The following is a 20,310-nucleotide window of genomic DNA, read 5'->3' on the forward strand; positions in this document are numbered from 1 at the left end:
GCAGATAAAACAGCCTGCTCCAAAGAGCACAAGTGTTCCACAAAGAGCTGGGAGGCACAAGGGTGCCGGTTAAAAAAAAAGTCAGAGCAGGACAGCTGACAATCCCAAAGATTGGTTGGTAGACATGACAGAACTGCATGCTCCCTGCAGGTGAAAACAACAAGACAGTCTAAGGTTCTCACACCAAGTCAACATAACAATGACTGATTTGGGGCTTCCCTGGTGGCACAGTGGTTGAGAGTCTGCCTGCCAGTGCCGGGGACACGGGTTCGAGCCCTGGTCTGGGAAGATCCCACATGCCGCGGAGCAACTAGGCCCGTGAGCCACAACTACTGAGCCTGCGCGTCTGGAGCCTGTGCTCTGCAACAAGAGAGGCCGCGATAGTGAGAGGCCCACGCACCGCGATGAAGAGTGGCCCCCGCTTGCCACAACTAGAGAAAGCCCTCACACAGAAACGAAGACCCAATACAGCCATAAATAAATAAAATAAAAATTAAAAAAAAAAAAAAGTAAAAACTTAATATTTAAAAAAACAAAACAAAACAAAAAAAACAATGACTGATTTGATCAGTATGCCTGGCTGTTTCTTTGGCTAATCATTTATTGTGTGGACCTTTCAGTGACCAATAGAGACAGACTGGAAATCAACAGCCATCAGTGATTTTATTTATCCCCCTCGGTTGCACAGCAGCTTCTTGCCAGTAGGCTCACGCCTTTCGGATCTAACAAGCTAGAGAAGGCAGCTGTCCAAATGTCACCAGTCAAACAGTGATGGATGTGACGGAAGAACAGGCAAGCATGCATTACTAACACTGGACCCATGGAGGAAAGGACCCAGTGCTTTTATGTTTGAAAGAAGTAGATGAGAATATTTCAACTATAGACGGGCCTGTACAGAAAGAGAACGGCAGGCCTGCTTAGGACCATGAGAGGAAAACCACCACATACTAAACTCCCAGTTGCGTCTGGTGTGTGTTAGGGTACTGGCCAAACCTAATTAAACTAAGGTGGCTCCTGATTACCCTGAAGAAAGGACAGAGAAAAAAGAAAGTATAAATCAGTGAAGTGAATGCTGAAACACAAGGGACACGAAGAGTAGAGGGGGGCTAATGGAAAACAATTCAGCGTTATCTAAAAATGTTCCAGACGTATATCCCTCAAACAGCAATTCCACCCCTACGTGTAAAGACATCCTAAAGAAACTTTTGCAAGGAGCACCAAGAGTCCTGGACGAAAATATTTACAGCATTACTGTTTGTATTAACAAACAGGAAACAACCCAAATGTTCATCAAAAGGAGCTTTATGATATATTCATACAGTGAAATTCTACCCATTAGTGAAAATATTTAGAGCCACCATACAACACTGATTCTCACGAACTTTATGTTGAGTTTAAACACACACACACACACACAAATAGGCCACAGAACACATACAGTATGATAGCATTTATATAAACTTCCAAAAACATCCACAACTAAAAATCATAGCTTAGAGATGCACATACGTCAGTAAAACTAATTTTATAAGACAGGGCAATGATAGACACACAATTCAGAATAATGTTTACCTTTGTAGGGGGAAGAAGGGGATGTGGTCAGGAAGTGGCACCCTGAGGGCTTCAACACAATTGTAATGCTCTTTCTCAAGCTGAGTCAAGTACAGAGATGTACTTCTTGTCATTTTTATTTACAATCCTTTCTAGGACATACATAATTTTGCATGCATGAAACAATTCAAAATAAAGGGGGAGGCATGGAGAAAAATAAAGAGTTGAAGATGTAACCAGACAATGCTCCCCAACCCCACTTACACGTCCATCTGCCCAAGACAGGGCTGACAGAGTAAGGAGCCAGCCAGACTCCAAGACAACAGAATCAACTCAGTTTACAGGTGACAAAAAAGACCACCTCCAGGCACTTCTCTGGGCTTCCTGGGTGAAACCAGCTTCACAATGTCTACTCAAGGGGTAAACTGTAGGATGTTGCACACTCTCCCCAAAGAGTTTGAGAAAGACTGCCTTGCCAATACAGAAACAGAAAATATCCCAAACTCAGGTATATTTTACCAATGGAAGGAAAGTCCCCAGATGGTTCCAACAGACAGAGGAATGGATTGAATTTAGGAACAGGCAGTAATTTTATGTAGCCCTGCAGGGCTAGAAGTTGTGACCAGTTACTGGGGGGTGGGGAGGGAGGAGAGGATGAAAAACACACTTGAAGACACATTAAATAGGACTTTTACATGACGTAGAGTCCGGGACAGAATGTGTGTATTTGGAGTACAAATGAACATGTGTGTTGAAGACAAACTAGAAGCGCCAAGGGTTACCATACGGGCTTTACCTGGCAGAAGGTGACAACCGAGTTTGACACATGCCGAGTATACTGGGAAATAATAATGTCTAAAGAGATCCATACCACATCTCTGTAACATATGTACAGCCCACGGGAGCTGGCAAGGCCGGGAAAAGAGTCTGTGACTTTCACGGGGAAACTGACAGGAAGGCCGGATTCGGTCAGATCAACAAGAGAAGGCCCAGGGCTGAGAGTCCAGAAGGCCCAGCTCAGCGAGGGGAAGAGGGTGGCCCCGGCCCCAGACAGAAGGTGGGGATGCCAGGAGAGGGCGGGGTCCCCTCGGGAGGAGTCCCGGGCGGCCAGGCAGGAGCCAGGCCGGGCGGCAAAGCAGCCAAAGGGAATCTAGGGTCGGGGTGCCCCCTTGGGCGATGGGACGGGGAGGAATGGGAAGGCGGGGGCCTGTCACAGACCCGGCTAGGCGACCCCCGAGGGCCCGGTCCCCCCCACCCGCCGCTCACCTGGGCACGCAGCTGGACGAGCTCCGGTCCACCTCCCAGGTGGCGTACAGGTTCATCTGCACGGGGGCGGGGGTGCGGCCTGGCCCCGGGCCGCCCGGAGTCGCAGAGCCCGAGGCCACCGCGACGGCCATGGAGGTGGAGGTGGACGAGGACGAGGAGGAGGCGGCCGCCGCCGAGGTGGACGAGGACGACGAGGTGGCCTGGGCCAGCTTGGGGGGCGTCGGCTGCTGCGGCAGCTGCTGCGGCGGTGGCTGCTGCGGCGGAGACTGGGCGACCCCAGAGCCCCGCTGGCCACTGCCGCCCCCGGCGCCTCCGGGACCACCGCCCGCCCCTCCACGTTCCGCCATGGCCCGGCCGGGGATAGGGAGGCGGGGGGTTACGGGAATCAGGCGACGCCGAGCGGACGCACAAGCTTCTCCGGCGGCGGCGGCTGCGGCGGGGGATCGACTCGTCTGCTCAGCCCGCCCGCCAGAGCGCGCGAGCGATAGACTGCACGCACGCGCGGGGCCTCGCGCCGCGCGGTCCTCGCGCTCGCCCGCCGCTGCCAGTTGCGGCTCGCGCCGCCAAAGCACTGGGTGGGCGTGTCCGGGGAGGGGGCGGGGAGGCCTGGCCCGCGCCCGCCCCACCCAGCGCCGAGGGGCGGGGCCGGGGCTGGGGCTGCGCTCGCGCTCGCGCCCCGGGCGGGCCTGTGGGCGTGCGCGCCCCTCGCTCTTCAGGAGTGGGGTCAGCGGTTGGCGCCCTCGGCCGGATCCTCTGAAGTTCGCGGCCCGGCGGCAGCCCGCTGACCCCCCCTCCTCTCCCGCGTCGTCCTTTCCACGGCGGCGGCGGCAGCCGAGCCAGCGGAAACCTCGCTTTTCCGGGGCGCGGCCCCGGACCGGAGGGGGCTATCGCGGGAGCGCGCCTCGGCCCTCTCGGGTCTGTGGACCAGAGACCCAACCCACTGCCCACCCGAGCCCGCTTTCCGACCGCCGCCCTGGCCCCCCCCACTGCGGCTCCGGGGCTTCTTCGCCGTCACGACCAGCGAAGGGAGCGATGGAGACCCAGCGGCCGGCTGAGCGCCTGTGGGCCCGGCAGTTTCCGCCCCGCTTCTCCCCAGTGTGGGCAAGGGCTCAAGGACCTAGAGTTCAGAAGGCCTTTGGCACGGGTGAATCTGAAGTTAAGCCCTGACCCACCTGGAAGCAACCACCTATTTTCTGCCCCTAATGTCCCCCTGCCACAAAGAACCATCACAGTCCCAAGCCCCCATCTCTACCCTCAATTTCTTCTACTTGGGATGTTTTTCTGCTTCGTCACTTACTAGATTTCTAAAATCCTATTCCTCCCGAGGCCTTACTCAACTGCCTCACCCTCCCTGGAGTCACCCACACTCCCGGCTCCAGAAACCATCTCGAAGCCTCCTGCATGCCGGCACCCCAGATGGTGGGCTTGGACCAGCATCAGTGGTACAGCAGCAGCATGTGACTTCCCTCCCTGGTGCTTGGCAAATGCCTGTTGGAACCACTGGTCCAACGTAGTCTAGCCTGTCAGAAAGACCTCCCAGGACAGGGGGACTAGAACCTGGGAAAGCAGCCCCCCCGCCCACCAAAACCTGGAGACTGGTTGATGAAACCACCCAGGGGCTCACACGGACTCAGGACAACCTACAGACTTTGAGCTGTGCTCTCTCCCACGTAAGGACTTGGACTCTTTTGGCCGCAAGGTCTATTAGGAAGGCCTGACCTGGCCTACTTCCCAAGCCCACTGTACTTCCTCAGCCCAGCCAGGGCGCTAAGCTGGCTATTTTTAGTCCCCAAGGACACACCAGTAAGGTCAAACCAGATCTGGAGGTCCTTCCCCCAGAGCCTTCCTACAAAAGCAGGCAGTGGTAAAACACACAATCTCAGTGTGCTTTAGCTTCATCACCAGTCTCAACTGCAACACCTGATCCAAGTGCCTGCCCCCAGCCACCGGAGCAACTTCAGGTTGTAGAAAATGGCTGTTTCCGTTCTTTTGCAGGAGGGGACTAAAGACGAAGGAGGATCAGAAGTGTTACATTTCATCTCTTTCCTTGGGAAACAGCTTTATTTACAAAACAGGTCTAAAATAAGAACATGAAATAACAAGCCCCTGGGAAGAGCAGGAGAGCTGGCTCTTGGGGACCCATATGTGAAGAAGCCCAGGTGTCCAGGAAAGGGCCGAAAGGAGGGCCAGGTGTGTGAGGGGACCTAAAATTTGAACTCCTTGTATTTCTTGCTGCCCCCACGGCTGTCCTGGGGCTGAGCTTTCCGTTTCTTTTGCTGTAGGAGAGAAAGAAACAGGTTACAACAGATTAAACAACCGGCTGATCCCCAAAACGAAGGGTGGGCAGCCTGACAGAGCCACATACGGCTGTGGAAAAAGTACTGAAACTGGAATTCTCAGACTTGGATGAGCTCCCTCCCCTCCCTGTGCCTGTTTCATCATCCTGAAAGAGGGCAGCCCACTGGAGGATTCCTAAGGTTCCCAACCACAAGGAAGCTCAGGGCAGCAGGCACCGCGTCCTCCCGCCCTCTCACCACTAGAGGACGCCAGCCCACTGAGAAGGCGGCCCTGCTCCCTGGCTCTCACCGCCAGGCTCCTGAGCGAGCACCCACCTTCTGCTTGGCAGCGTGCTCAGCCACCATGTCGCTGAAGTCTTCTTTCTCCACTTGCGCCTGCTGCTCCCGCACGTGCTCCTCATACTTCTGGGTCATGGCCATGGGGTCCAGCTCCAACTCCTCGGGTGCCAGGGCCACTTCCACACCTTGCAGCTCGGGGGCCGGGCCCTTCCGGCTCATGACCTGCAAGAGGAATCAGAGCCTTGTCATCTCCAAAGGGAAGCTCAGAAGCCCTAGCTCCTGCCCCCCCTTCCCAGCCCCCAAAAGCAGTATCCTCCAAGTGCTCACCGTGGACATGTCATAGATGTGGGTTGATCCCATCATGGCCCCCCCAACAGTGGCCGTTCTCTTCTCCGGCAACACGGTGAACAGCTGAGGCGTCTCACTTCTGCAAAGGACGAGGGGGTCAAGCCCAAAAAGGAAAGGATAAAAGGGTCTCCAGGAGGGACAGCAAAAGGAGTAAGGGCAGCAGGCCCACCAAGCTCCCCAGCGAGGTTCCAAGACACCCAGGGGAAAAATTCTGCCCAAGCTGCCTCTGCAGGTCATGGAGACCCATGGGAGGAAGAAGTGCCACCTATTTCAAGAATGCTACTTGAAATACAACAGCAAATCTACCAATACCAACCCAGACCATGACTTCATCCCCACCGCTCCCCCTGGAAGAGGTGAAAATCTATTCTCACAAAGCAGCCAGAAGGAAAAACCGAATTCACATCCTGTCACTCCTTTGCTCAAAACCCTCTGAGGCTTCTGATCATTGTTTGAATAAACCCAAACTCTTTACCATGACCTATAGGGTGCATCGTCTGGTCCCGTACTTAATCCCTGCTCAGTACAGTCTAGCCCCAATACCCTTCTTTCTTTTTCTTCCTCAAAACTTGAGACTTCTGCTTCTGGATAAGGAGTAATAGGGACCAGATTTACCCTCCCACCTGAAACAATCAAAAAATGGGCAAAATATATGAAACAGTGGTTTTCAAGTCACTGGACACGAAGCAACGAAGAACAGTGACTCCTGAGAGACAAGAAACAAATGAGGTGATTCCTTCAATTGTCCATCCTACTGCACTGAGAGTTTCCAGGCTACAGAATAAAGAGGGGAACTCCTGGAGAGCACAGAGGACTCTAGGAGTTGAAGGGGTGAAGCTGAAAGTGCAGGGAGATTAAGGCGACTAGAGATCATAGGACAGAGAACTGGAGAAGAGAAAGCAGCACGGAGACTGAAGAACTCAAGAGACCTACAGAGGATCCCCTCAAGTTCTCAGGTGAGTACTGTGTAGGAGGAGACTACCAAGGCCAGGGAAAGAACCACCCGAAAGCATTAGTGGTATCATACATGCCTGCTCTTCACACGGGACTGGGAATAGTGCCTAGTCCCACTAGCCGGACTGAAAAACCTCCTGATTAACAGGGTATTGGATAGAGTATAGGGTCTTGTGCCTCAATAGTGAGGAGGACTGAGCACTGCTTCAGTCCTGCCTAATGAACCTGAAAAGCAAGACCTGAAAGAATCAAACTGTTCCCAAGTACCTTAACTGTGACCTTGAACAAAACTAAAGATTTTTATAGGACTATCAAAGTATTCTGGACCTGACAAGGTACATTTCACAAAGTCTGGCATCCAATCAAAAATTACCAGACATGCAAAGAAGCATGAAAATACAATCTTCAATGAGGAAAACAATCAATCCACTTAAATCAACCCAGAACTGGCACAGATGTTAGCATTAGCAGGCAAGTACATTAAAATGTTATTATAATTGGATTCCGTATGTTCAAAAGTCAAATAAGAGACACAGGAGATATAAAAAGACCCAAATTGCACTGCTAGAGATGAAAACTACACTAGATGGGATTAATGTCAGATTAAAAATAGTGGAAAAAATATTAGCAAACTTGAAGACATAGGAATAGAAAACTTCTAAAATGAAATACAAAGAGAAATGAGAAATTTTTTAAATGAACAGAGCATCGGTGAGCTGTAGGTCAACTTCAAGAAATCTAATAGATGTATAACTGGAGTTCCCAAAGGAGAGGAGAAAGAGAAGGGAACAGGAAAAAATATTTGGAGAAATAATGGCCAGAATTTTTCCAAAATTAATAAAAACTATAAAGGCATAGATTCCAGATGCTTAACAAACCCAAGTAAAGAAACACAAAGATGGGACTTCCCTGGCAGTTCAGTGGTGAGGACTTGCCACTTTCACTGCTTTCACTCCTGGCTTTCACCAGGTTGGGGAACTGAGATCCTGCAAGCCATGCAGCATGGCCAGAAAAAGAAGGAAAAAAAACCCCACCAAACCATTTTAAAAAAAGAAAGAAATACGAAGAAAACTACACTAACATGCTGCACTACACTGCATGTCATAACCTGTTCAAAACAGTGATAAAAAGAGAATCTTAAAAGCAGCCAGAGAAAAATGGCACAAATGCACAGAGGAACAAAGGAAGGATGATGACAGATTTCCTGTCAGAAATGATGCAAGAAAGAAGACACTGAATCAACATCTTTAAAGTAATGAAAGAAAAAAACACTGTCAACCTAGAATCCTGTATCTTTCAAAAAGGAAGGCTACTACGTGGTTATTATTTTTGTTTAAATGGTCAATTATCTTTTAGAGAGATTTAAATAATAAGAATTGTCTATTACCATTTCCAGTGTTCTTTCACTTGCTCTTACAGTTCCTTCTGCCCCAGCTCTCAGCCCAAATACCTCTTCCTCCGTAGACCTTCCCAAAGGCCTCCCCACCACCCAAGTCCCTCTACATCCTATTACTCAGTTTCCTTTGCTACACGTCTTATCCACATCTGAAATTATCTTGTTCTCTGATCACTTGTTTACCTCGCCTGACTTTTCACTGCAGACGTCCCAGTGCCTAGAGCAGTGCCTGGCACAGAGCTCGTGTTCAATAATTGTTTAAAAAGAAAAAGGGGGGGGGGGCGGGAGACAAAAGTCAGCCAGTCCACCTAGAGGCTGAAAATCCTCCCCTCTCAGCCCTCCCTGGTTCCCTCACCCATCCATCGCCTCCTCAATCTTCTTCTTCCTCAGTTCAATGAGTTCAGGGGTCTCCATTCCAGCTGGCACTGACGAGAACCCTCCAGGAGTGATGAGGCCACTGTGAAGAGAGGAACAAGCTCTGGAGTAAAGACAAGGCCCCCAAAGACAGACATACCACTTCAGAGAGGCAGACTCTCTGCTTCCCCCACCTGTCTGCAGGGGTAATGAAGCCCGTCTCATCTGGCTTATCTTCATCACTTTCTTCCTCTTCCTCTTCTTCTGAAGACTCTTCATCTGATGGTTCCAGCTCCCCCCAAGGGGTCCGATCAATCTCTTCTTCCTCAGTCTTGGTCTGAAAGACATCACTCATTCATTCAACAAATGTTTACTATATACCTATTATGTGTCAAGCGGTTGTAAACAGAGGGATATGCTAGTAAACAAACAGACGATAATCCCTACCCACAGAGAGCTCATATGCCAGTGCGGAGCTTGCATTACATCTCAGGAAAACATACGTCCCTTTTCCAGACTTTGAAACTTCAGAACACACAGCTCTCTGCTAATGAAGCTATAAACCAACCATCTCTGAACTTCATGACCTTAACTAAGACCAAGCTTGCCAGCCATGGCCCATACCTGAAATTCAGCAGCATTGGTTCCAAACACATCCCCATAGAGGGGTTTCCCGGTCTCATCTACTGGGGGTTTGCCCCAGCCACCAGCATGGTACCCAAAGGAACAGCTCTGCAAAACAGGAAAAGCAAGTCAGTTCCACTCCTATGCTCCAAAAGAAACACTGAAGCTGTAAAGATAAGTCATGCTCCAAAGTACAGAACTAACACCTGGGAACTCTGGAGATTATGATTTCAGAGAAGAATTAAATCTTATAAAGCATTACAAAGCAAAAGTAGTAAACAACAAAAATCTGGAGGTAACAGGATGAGGAGATGGGAGCAGAAAGCATGCTAGTAATTTCAGCCTTTGTGGCAGAGTCCATGCTATCTGAAACTGAAACATACACTTTAAAAAACTTGACTCGGGCTTCCCTGGTGGCGCAGTGGTTGGGAATCTGCCTGCCAATGCAGGAGACACGGGTTCGAGCCCTGGTCTGGGAGGATCCCACATGCCGCGGAGCAACTGGGCCCGTGAGCCACAATTACTGAGCCTGCGCGTCTGGAGCCTGTGCTCCGCAACAAGAGAGGCCACGATAGTGAGAGGCCCGCGCACCGCGATGAAGAGTGGCCCCCGCTCGCCGCAACTAGAGAAAGCCCTGGCACAGAAACGAAGACCCAACACAGCCAAAAATAAATAAATTAATTAATAAAAAAAAAATTAAAAAAAAAAAAAACTTGACTCCAACTTCTTACTGATTTTTCCTAACTTTGGCAAGCTTTTAGAATCTATTACTCTTAAGGAACAGAAACTTTTATCTGAAGTTTAACAATTACTTCTTTTTCACTTTAATAAATCTTTCCTTAAAAAAATTTTAAAAATAAAAATAAGTTCAATGCCATTCCTGAGATAAAATTATATCTGTCTATCCAAGTGTATATCAGAGAGATTATCTGGAAACACATTCACCAGATATTAAATTTGGTTATTTCTGAGTGGTAAAATGTGGGTGATGTGTTTTCATCTTTGTACTTGTCAATTCTGATTGACCACTTTATGACAAGCATCTCAGGTTTTTTTTAAAACAAAAACCATTACTCCTTTTTAAAAAAAAAAAAAAGACACATGGTAGGATGAGAAAAGGGCAAAGAAAATCATCCTCTAGTTAAAAAGTAGAGCCAGCGAAGAATGAAAGCAAGGACAGTGCTCACCTCGGGGATAGGCGAGTTCAGCCCAGGGATTTTCAGGTTGGGGTACGACGGGGGTGGTCCATATCGCTGCATGGCAATCAGCCACGGGGGAGGGACCTTGTGGGCATTCTGCAGGAAAAAGAGGACAGGATACCATCTGCCCAACCCTAACCCTTTGTCTCCCTCCTGCCCCAATTCCCAACCCCTTCTCTGCTTTCCCAGTCAGATAACTGGCACTCACTGGTCCTACTGGCATCCCCAAGGAAATCCTCAGCTCATCAGACAGATCTCCTGGCTTCTTCTCCTTCAGTCGTGTCTCAAACTCCTTCCCCTGAGGAAAAAGCCAAGCATGCTGTATTGTGGACACCAGACACACGCTGGGAGGTCAATTGCAAGAGGACATAAGAACAAAGCCGAGATGTCCCAATCCACATCAGACACAAAGTCCCACTGAGGGCTGCCCAGTTCCCACTCTGATTCTCATCACTTCTTTCCCTGGCTAGAGTAGGGAAAGGAATAAAGGCCAGGAAGGAGGGAGAAAGGCAAGACTCCCAGTGCAGTCACTAACCCACTATGAGAACATGGCCAAATCTAAGGACAGGCTTTCTCATCTGCTAAATGAGGACGTTCGAGAAGATGATCTCCAAGGTCCTTCCACTTCAAAAATTGCATGATATCACGGTGATTAATGATTTCAAGCATCAGAAAAAAAATACTTTTCTCCTACCCTCAATACTAAACGTTTCCCAGAAGCATCTGCCCTTGGCCCCTCTGTTCCTAAACCACCCACAATAAACAATGATCACCTCAAAGACATAGTCTGCATGTCTCTTTCAGAAAACCACCTCATTCCAAATTCCATTCCATCCAAGGGGAGCTGATGGACAATTCTAAGGCTGAGGGGAGGGGCCCCATACCCGCTTCCAGCTTCCAAACCCCTTATGACCCAGAGTAACACAGCCATGACCAAAGGCCCAGCCTTGCCTCCCCACACTCTCCCGGACCTCGTAGTACAGGTCCCCGTGGATGGTCAGCTTTGGCTTGGTCTGCCACTTGAAGAAGGCGTCATGCAGTTTCTGGTAGTCAATGTCGATCTTCCCCATCTTGGGCCGAACCTTCTCGCGCATTTTTGACTTCATGGTTTTCTGTTCTTCCTGTGGAGAATGGCCGAAGACACACCATAGAAGGTATTCACCAAGTTCAACTCTTGGTAGGTCTAAATCCCCACTCCCAAAAGAGACAGAGGGAAACCTCATTTGGCTCATTCCGGAAGTCACCAAAATCCTTCCTGCTAAAGCCCCTCAAAATTACATGATCCACACTGAACAAAATAGATGTAACATATGAAACCAGCCTCAGCTATCTAGGTCAAATATTTTTTAAGCCATCTGATCAAGAGACTGAGCTCATCAGTTGCCTCTGCAGAGAGCTGGGTGACTAGAATCTAACTGGAGGCAGTTTTCACCATGCGCTTTGGTACCTCCTGAATTTCTGCACTACACGCAACTATTACCTAATGAGGGTATTTAATTAAAAATTTTAAATTCTACAAGTTACACAACCACCATACATTTCTAGCCACAAGTGCATCAGGTTCACACAGGGGGCAGAGAACTACAGACACAGCAACCTGCAGAGGGAGGAGTCACCGTGTGCAAATCAGAGAGCTGGCAAAGTGCAGGCAGGGGGACAAGGAGACAAGGGCAAACCGAACCGCACAGAACCGTAAGTCTCAGCGGGGGCAGGAGAGCGAGCTCTGAGCATACAGGTGAGGTCTGCCTTTCGTGAGATGTCCTTCCCCTCCTGCCCTCCCCGCCATGTGTCACATGCAGTGCTGACTTCTAAACTGAAGAATAAATAATCAGACGGTTAACGTGTAGGTGGGTTTTGGGAGCCAGCTGCAATTTTGAAGCCGGCTGCTGCTAAGGCCGTGGATCCCCCAGGGCAGATCTGAACCCCAGCCAGGCCCTCACCTTCTCCTGCAGGGCCTCCCGCATCTCCTGGATGCCTGTGCGTTTGATGAAGTCGGGTAGCTCGAAGGGGGGCTTCTCAATGCCTCGTTTGCCCTGCAGGTACTTGCGCTTAAAACACCAGTGGCGAGGCACGGGCACAGAATTCCGAGTGGCCTTGAGGTGAACCAAGAGCTTGGGGTCCTGCGCAGTCACGTCATGCATCTCCACAACGTCAGGCCGAGCCACAAGCTGGAAAACACAGCAACACCCCTCTGGAAAGCCTGAACTTCTCAGATCTAAAGCTTGCTTGCTTTCTCTTCCTCAAAGGGCCCGTCCCAGGCCTCCTTCAAAGCCCTCCTCCCCACCCCGATAGCAAACCCCCTGTGAGGTTCCGGGAGCTCCTCGTGTGCTCTCCCAGCTGGGCTCCAGGGCCTGATGGAGCGTCTCAGCTCTCACCTGCTTGAGTTCAGCCACAGTGAAGCGATTCATTCGGCGCAGCTTCTTCTTGGACAGCTTGGGGGCTTCTGGCTTCTTTTCCTAGAACAGGACATTTTTTTTTTTTTTTGGCCTCGCTGCGCGGCTTGCGGGATCTTAGTTCCCCAACCTGGGATCGAACCCGTGCCCCCTGCAGTGGAAGTGTGGAGTCCTGACCACTGGACCACCAGGGAAGTCCCAGAACAATCATCTCTTGTGAGCAGGATTCTTAGGTGTGAATCAGACCGCCCAGCTTACCCTGAAACTAAAGCCACCAAAGGACCTCTCCCCTGCAAGAGTTCACTATGGTCACTCGCTGGATGCATCTCAGCTACTCGTCCCCAGAGTCCCTGTTTCCCCAACAGGAGGGCGTGGGCCTCACCTGTTCGTCATCACTGCTGTCATCATCGCTGTCCTTGTGCTCCTCCTCAAAGCCCTTCTTCTTGGGGGCCGCAGAGTTCTCCAGTTTGTCAAGTTTCTCTGGCTCCTTCTCCTTCTCCTTCTTCACGTCATCAGTGAGCTGAGGAGGCAGACAGCATGGAAACCCCAGCCCTGGGCCCCTCCCCGGTTCCTGCACCTGGCACTGAAGAGATGCCCTCCTCACCCCGTCCTGCCCCATCCCTGCCCCTACTCTGCTCAGCTCTGCCCCTTCCGAGTGCGCTCCTCCTTGTACCTTGAAAGCCTCAAAAATCCTCTTGAAGAAGATGAAGTTGGGCTCATAAATTTCAGGCTCTTCAGTCACGTACTCAATTTCCACATCAGCCGCTGGGGAGTCAGAGCCACGGGAGCGGCTTGACTCTTTGTCTCGGTCCCCAGAGCTCTCAGATGATGCCCCCCGCACCCGCTGGGGCTTTTTCTTCTTCTTTCGGTTCCGACGCTTCCGGTTTTTCTGCCAAAACATGGAAAACCAACTGGGTCAGGGAATCCAAGCACCATGCTTGCCTCCCAACCCCTAATCTCACCCAATTTCCCCAAGTGACTGAGAAAAGAGGCCTTGAAGTCAGACCACAAAGTTCTACCCCTCTCAAGCTGTGTGCCTGAGTACATTACTGCATCTCTCAGAACCTCAGTTATTTCAGCTCTAAAATGGAGGCATGCATCACAGAACTCAAAGGATTTATGCCAATTGACTAAAAAATACCTGTAAGATGCTTTGGACAAAGAACTGGCACAAGACAGCAGCTACTGCTTATTGAACACTTAGAATAGGAGCTATTTTAGTGCCCAAACCCGCTCTCTGACATCCCTTCCAGATCCAGCTCCATCCATACCTCTTTTTTAGATACGGACACTGTGTCCTCCTCAGTCTCTGACGCCGAGTGGCCCAGGGACGAGCGAGTATCTGTCTCCATTTCCTCTTCCTCTGTAAGGGAGGAAGGAGGCCATCAGTCTCTTCACGGTAACCCCTCTTTACCAAGAGCCAGTTTCTCTCTCAAATCCTCCTCGGGGGAGGGAGGAGGGAAGCAAACTTGGCCTCAGCTCTGCAGGTTCTGTCCCTGCAGCCCTTGGGACACGGTGACACACTCACCCTGCTGAGAGTTCATCTCTTCCTGGCGGCTCTCCTTTAGCTGCAGGATCTTTTCCAAAGCCTGGGGGATCTTGGGGCCCACAGAGGGGTCATCCATCTGCCAGAGACAACCCAGGCAGAGGGGGTGATCACAGTGCCCTTTTTCCTCCGACTCCTACCTCTTGTACTCAAAAGCCTGCTGGCCAGGTGTTGGGAACAGCAGAGAGGGGACAACACCAACTGAATTCAACCATTCCTCAGCATCCCGCAAAGTGACGCCCAGAACCCTACCCCAGAAACGTCTCCCAGACCCTACTTCCTGCCCTACCTAAGTATGTTTTAAGTAAATATGGCTCCCCCCACCCAACCCCACCCCCAGAAGTTCTCCCATCTTCTCTGGAATCCTTCTCAAAAAATCCAGAAACAGTCCCCTTCTAAAACACACTCTCCTGTCCCTAGGAGGAAATCAGCAATCTCACCTCTCTGTTCTCATCTCCAGGAGGTGGTGGGGGACCACGAGGCCGAGGAACAGGGGCTCCCATAGGCAGCACAGTGGGAGTGGGGCCCACTGGAGCAGCCACTGAGAGGAGACAAAACAAAATCTCAAGTCAGAAAAGACAAATCACACATTTTAAAAATTACCTTCCTTGGGGCTTCTCTGGCGGCTCAGTGGTTGGGAATCCGCCTGCCAATGCAGGGGACACGGGTTCGAGCCCTGGTCCAGGAAGATCCCACATGCCACAGAGCAACTAAGCCTGTGCGCCACAACTACTGAGCCTGTGCTCTAGAGCCCGCGAACCACAACTACTGAGCCCATGTGCCACAACTACTGAAGCCCACGTGCCTAGAGCCCATGCTCCACAACAAAGAGAAGCCACCGCAATGAGAAGCCTGTGCACCACAAAGAAGAGTAGCCCCCGCTCGCCGCAACTAGAGAAAGCCCGTGCACAGCAATGAAGGTCCAATGCAGCCAAAGATAAAATAAATAAAATAAATAAATTTTTTAAAAAAGAATGATTTGGAAAAAAAAATAAAAAAATAAAAATTACCTTCTTTGCTTCAAAGTCAGGGTAATGGTTACACTTGGGAGAGGGGGTGGCTAGAAGGATGCAGGGCTTCTAGGGTGCTGGTAGTTTTGGTTCCTGGTCCAAGTGCTAGTTGTATGGATGTATTCAGTTTGTGAAAATTCACTGAACTGTACGCTTACAATATGTGCACTCTTTTATGTGATATATACTTAAATTAAAAATTGTCATCATCTTCCTTGCCCTTCCCTTCCATTTCCATGGTCTTACCTCGAGGACCCAGAGGAGTGCGAACACCAATTTGGCCCATGTCTTGTGGGGGCCGGGGGACTGGCGTGCCCATCTTGGCAATCTCCTGCTGCCGTTCCTGCTCCAGTAACACAGCTGCCTACGAGAGGGAAGTAGGAGTTGGAGACACCGCTTTGGAAATCCATTGGGCAGGCAGGCCCTGGCAAATGCAGCCTTTCAGCCAGGTAACTGGCCCAAGGAGAACTGACTAATCAGGTACCACCCGCGTTCTGACATCCTCGCCACACCCACACTTCCAGCCTATTGATCCAAGTGAAGGAGCCCTCTCCCCACAAAAGAAAACCCCTGGAAATGACACCAATAAAAACCCTGGGAAACTTCTGGTTCCTAACAGAGAATTTAATATTTAATAAACACTACCTTATGTTTTTTAACAAGATTTTTCTTCCCCAAGAGATTAAGTTATTTCTAAGGAACACTGAATTCTTTTCTTGTACCTACCCCTCAAGATCTAGCACAATCTGGGCAAAGACAGTACTCTGTAAATATTTCCATATTTGTTGCTGTTAATGCTTATTTTCTAATACTCCTGAGCCACCTATGGGGTAACAACTGATATAATGCATCTCTGTGGCTGAATGTCTTATGTATCGTTCCCTAACTCAGAGCCATCACGTTTAAACTAAATCTGATACAAATGACTAAATTAACCCAGAGTTCTCTCCAATGTACCTAAAATGATATCATGTAAGACTAGTAAGGGGTCAGGAAACCTTTTCTGTAATGGGCCAGTCAGTAAATATTTTAGCCTTTTCAGACTGTCTGTACAGACTCTGTTGTGTATTCTCCGTTTGTTTTTTGTTCTTTTTTTTTTTAATGATCCTTCAAAAATATAAAAACCATTCTTACATCACAGGCCATACAGAAACAGGCTGTACTCCACAGTTTACCAACCCTTGGGCTAGATGAAAGAGAGAATTATTGGGGAGATACTAGAACTTAGATGAGGATGAGGTAACTTCCATAGAAAACTTTTTTTTTTTTTTGTGGCCATACCATGCGGCTTGCAGGATCTTAGTTCCCTCACCAGGGATCGAACCCAGGCCCCCAGCAGTGGGAGCGCAGAGTCCTAACCACTGGACCACCAGGGAATTCCCTCCATGGAAAACTTGAATGGTACTTCTCATTTTAGACACTAGCACTAGAAGTGACAGACAACGGATTGGACCCTGAGGTCAAAGGTTAGGATGAGGAGGCATTACCCGCTTCTGCTGCTCCAAAAGTTCATGTTCCTTCAGTGAATGATCTCCCTGATTAAAAAAGAAAACAAGCTCATACCAGCACCAATACCCCACAGGCCAGTCTGCCACAACTCTGCTTCCTGGCGTCCTCTTCCAGCCTAGGGCCCAAGTCTTTGGTTCAGATCTTCCCAGAAGCCTTGGCCCCAGGATCCGGCTCTCTCTGAGGCTCCGCTCCCCTTTCGGGACCCTGATGGGACCCAGGCTCAGGCTGCCACCTGCCCTACCTGCTTGGCACGCTCCTCCTGCTGCATCAGCAACGCCGCCTGCTGCTGCGCCAGCTTTAGCCGCTCTTCCTCTGACAGCGCCACAGGCTCGCCCATCCGGAGAGGAGGAGGGGGCCCCAGGTTTGGTGGGCGGGGTCCAACTGCCATAGGAAAGCCAAGGCCAAGGCTGGGTGGGGGTGGTGGGGGTGGCGGAGGAGGTTGCAGAGGAGGGAGTCCCATGGGGGGGGGTGGCATGGGAATCCCAGAGAGCTGTGGGGAAAATAAGACCGTTAACTAGGCAGCATTTATCTAACTGCAGACATTTGCTGGGGAACTGCTATAAGCCAGGTGCTAGGATGTGAAGTCAAATGACGCATAATTCTTGCACTCAGGAAAAGAATACTCTATAGCAATATCAAGGATATCAAGAATACTCTATAGCAATGTTAACTCTGGGGCACGAACTAATGGAAGCTATCAACTCGCTCTCCAGAAAAATATCATGAATATAGACTTTGCATACAATTTCAGGAGATTCAGGGACACCTCAAAAGGCCATCTAAGAACTTCTCATCCCACACATAAAAGTCCCTGGACCCCAAGTCAGAGCCACTGCTCTAAAGAAAGAGAGTCAAATCCTGGATCAGAAAAGACATGGAAGTTGAGAGGAGTTGGAGCCAGTGTGCCCCCAAGAGCTCAATAAATATAGAGAGTATGAAATCAAATCAGGGAGTAAGCCCTAGTGTCTCACTGAATAACATGGCAACTGTGTGCTGGGAGGGCAGAGAAGAGGGTGACTACGTTCCACTGGGGGTGGAGTAAATCAGGCTTCCGGATATTTAAGCTGAATCTTAAATGACATGTAGAATTTGGAGGAGCTGACACTGAGGAAAGAGGCAAGGATCAGGACCAACGGAAAACTGAAGAGTTCCCAATTCTGTCATCACAGTACCTCCCTGCCCAATCGGCTAGTTGCATCCCTCCCGTACATTCCATGTGAGAGGATGGGCTACTGTGAGTAGAAACGGATCTTATCGAGCCGCACAACCTCCTTACCTGTGCTGACATAGGAGGGGGAGCAGCTTTGTCCCCATCTTCACCTCTCAGAACGGGCCGATTCAGGACGATGCCAGTCTGAGAATGAGAAGGACTCTGAGTCAGTCCAAAAGGAGCTCTTCCACTGAACAACATTCGCTCTGTTCAACAAAATTTACCCAGCGCCTGTCTGCCAGAGCTCGGACTGGGCTCTCAGAAGGACCGATATATCTGAGCAGGCAAGAAGAGGCAAAAAGAGCAAGACCCCACTTGCTGTACCGAGATACGTTAAGAATGAAGACCGAGTTGTGAGGGATCATTAATGCCTCCTCGAAAAGCTCGGCCTACCCTGATGTCCCACCACCAACACTTACCTGGCGGGTGTAGGTCTGCAGCCGCTCCACCAGCTCCTCGCGACTCCCTGCTGGGCAAAGCACACGATCAATGGGGTAGGTCAGGCGGAGCAGGCCCAAGTCAGGGCCCCGCGGCCAGCCTCCACCCCCGCCCCCGAGTCTCCGAGGTAACCAGTTCCGCTTCCCAGCAGGCCTGCACTTTCCCGCTCTTGACCTCCCGTGCTCCTCACCCTGGATCGGAGCTCCGATCTCTGCTAATTTGGCCTGAAGCTCCTGGGCAGCCCAGGCACCATAGTGCCCAGGGGGCGGCGGCGGCGGCAGCTGCAACTCTCCTTTAGGGGGCTCGGGATGCTCGGCCGCCATCTTAGCCGCAGGAAGGCGCGCGACCAACCCGGAAGCTCGGGCCAGCCTCCCAGCCCACTTCCCGGAACTTCCGGCAGCGCTCGAGGGTTGTTAGACCTTTCCGATTAGGGGCCACCCCCTGCCGTTCTCCAATGGTCCTAAGCGGCCTGGTCGCGAAGCCTTCTGGGAGTTGTAGTGCGCAGGTCACGGTCCCTGCGGGTCAGAAGGTGGGAGGGGAGGACAGTGGCCGGCCACGGCACCGGGAACAGTGGGGGCCGGAGCCGGGGCGGGGCTGCGGGGAAAGCTGGTCCTGCCTGGAGGGCGTGCTTTCAGCGTTTCACCGGCCGCAGCACTGACCTCCCGCCTTCCGGCCCGACTCCCTGGTCGGGCGTGAGAGGCCCGGACGCTTACGTTCCGGAGGGACTCGTTCCCCCGGCGGCCGCGCGCTGTGGGCGCCAAGCGGGAGGTTGCAGCCGATGCCTGTGATAAAACAGTGTCTGATTGTCTGCCCGCCCACCCCCGGCCCAGGCATGGATGAATGGGCTGAAAGGGGATCGGAGCCGGGAGCGAAGTGGGCCCTCCCGGCTGAGCTCCAGCTGCCGACCTGGGGGAAGGGCCACACTAAAGCCCCTTTTTCCACCTTCCTGGCCGGCTCAAATGTCATCTCCTCTAAGCTGTCTCCCGCCTTTCCTGCCCTGGAGTGCCCATAACACGTCGAAACCTCCACCATTTGTTTTGAATTCTTTCTTGCCCTTTCTCCGCACTTCCAACCCCAAGATAGGAGTTTTTACTGGCTCGCAGTACCTGGCGTTAAAGAGGCGTTCAATAAATGATTACTAAAAAAAAAAAAGCAAATGTAACAGTCTTTCTGGCCACAGGATTTGGGTCTTTTTTAGTCTTGAAAATAACTCAGGGGATTCCCTGTCAGTCCAGTGGATAGGACTCAGTGCTTTCACTGCGGGGCCAGGGTTCCATCCCTGGTCAGGGAAGCCCACAGGCCTCACGGCACAGACAAAAAAAATAAAGAAAATAAATTTAGGACCTTTTCTTCCCTCATCCCCACCAGCCTACCACTGCACCTGACCCTGTCTGCTGCTCCCCTACCCCACCAGTGGCCTGTGCCCCTGAGGGAGGGATGGGCGGGTGCCCCCTGCTTGCCCACCTTCTACTTCTCCCTGTCCTGACCAGTCAATTCAGTTAACCTTCCCCCCTCTGCCACTAGCTCTCTCACTGACAGCCAGGCTCCGGTCCTGTGTGAGTGTGTGTGTGTTGGGTGAGAGAGCTGGGAACCTCAGAATGGTCTCCTTTCCCCCTGACACCCACACCCTTCAGATCTTCTCTCTAGCATGCTCTATTTCACCAACCACCCCCAACAGAGGAGTAGCTGGGAGCAGGGAAAAAAGAATGGGATGTCAGGTCCAGGGAAGGTGAGATTTAGGAGAGACAAAGAAAAGGACTGGACCAGGAAGGTTGCTCACATCCTAACCCAGGCTAGGAAATTCTCTTTGCTCCCACCCAAACCTGGACCCTCCCCCCCCCCTTTTTTTTTTTTATAATCCTTCCCCTTTTCATCACTACCACCATCCCAGTCTCCTGACATTCCCAGAGGAGAAGCCAAACCCAGAAAGGACAGA

The 20,310-nt window shown here is 51.0% G+C and overlaps 2 protein-coding genes across 3 annotated transcripts in view; both read right to left on the reverse strand.

Annotated features, from left to right (window-relative positions):
• Positions 1–3,386, reverse strand: part of PACS1 (phosphofurin acidic cluster sorting protein 1) — a 158,209-nt gene extending 154,823 nt beyond the window's left edge. The window contains exon 1 of the mRNA XM_057552954.1: positions 2,818–3,386. Within this exon, the coding sequence (XP_057408937.1) occupies positions 2,818–3,164 (347 nt within the window). The 5' untranslated portion in view covers positions 3,165–3,386. The remainder of the gene's footprint in view (positions 1–2,817) is intronic.
• Positions 3,387–4,845: 1,459 nt separating this feature from the next.
• Positions 4,846–18,751, reverse strand: SF3B2 (splicing factor 3b subunit 2). Of its 2 annotated transcripts, none has more exons than XM_057553537.1 (22): positions 18,565–18,751; positions 18,356–18,405; positions 18,003–18,080; positions 16,968–17,216; positions 16,705–16,752; positions 15,464–15,581; positions 14,648–14,748; positions 14,190–14,286; positions 13,933–14,024; positions 13,335–13,550; positions 13,044–13,181; positions 12,644–12,724; positions 12,209–12,436; positions 11,240–11,389; positions 10,477–10,566; positions 10,257–10,364; positions 9,070–9,177; positions 8,640–8,782; positions 8,447–8,548; positions 5,721–5,820; positions 5,430–5,615; positions 4,846–5,093 (listed from the first exon to the last, which is right to left on the reverse strand). In XM_057553537.1, the coding sequence occupies exons 1-22, from the start codon at positions 18,695–18,697 to the stop codon at positions 5,022–5,024; spliced, it is 2,688 nt and encodes an 895-aa protein (XP_057409520.1). In that variant the 5' UTR covers positions 18,698–18,751; the 3' UTR covers positions 4,846–5,021. The 2 variants fall into 2 exon arrangements, with proteins under 2 accessions (XP_057409520.1, XP_057409521.1); XM_057553538.1 differs by having other exon boundaries at positions 18,356–18,402; positions 18,565–18,750.
• Between the last annotated feature and the right edge of the window lie 1,559 nt (positions 18,752–20,310).

Source organism: Balaenoptera acutorostrata, chromosome 9, assembly GCF_949987535.1.
Source record: "Balaenoptera acutorostrata chromosome 9, mBalAcu1.1, whole genome shotgun sequence".
Lineage (NCBI taxonomy): Eukaryota > Metazoa > Chordata > Mammalia > Artiodactyla > Balaenopteridae > Balaenoptera > Balaenoptera acutorostrata.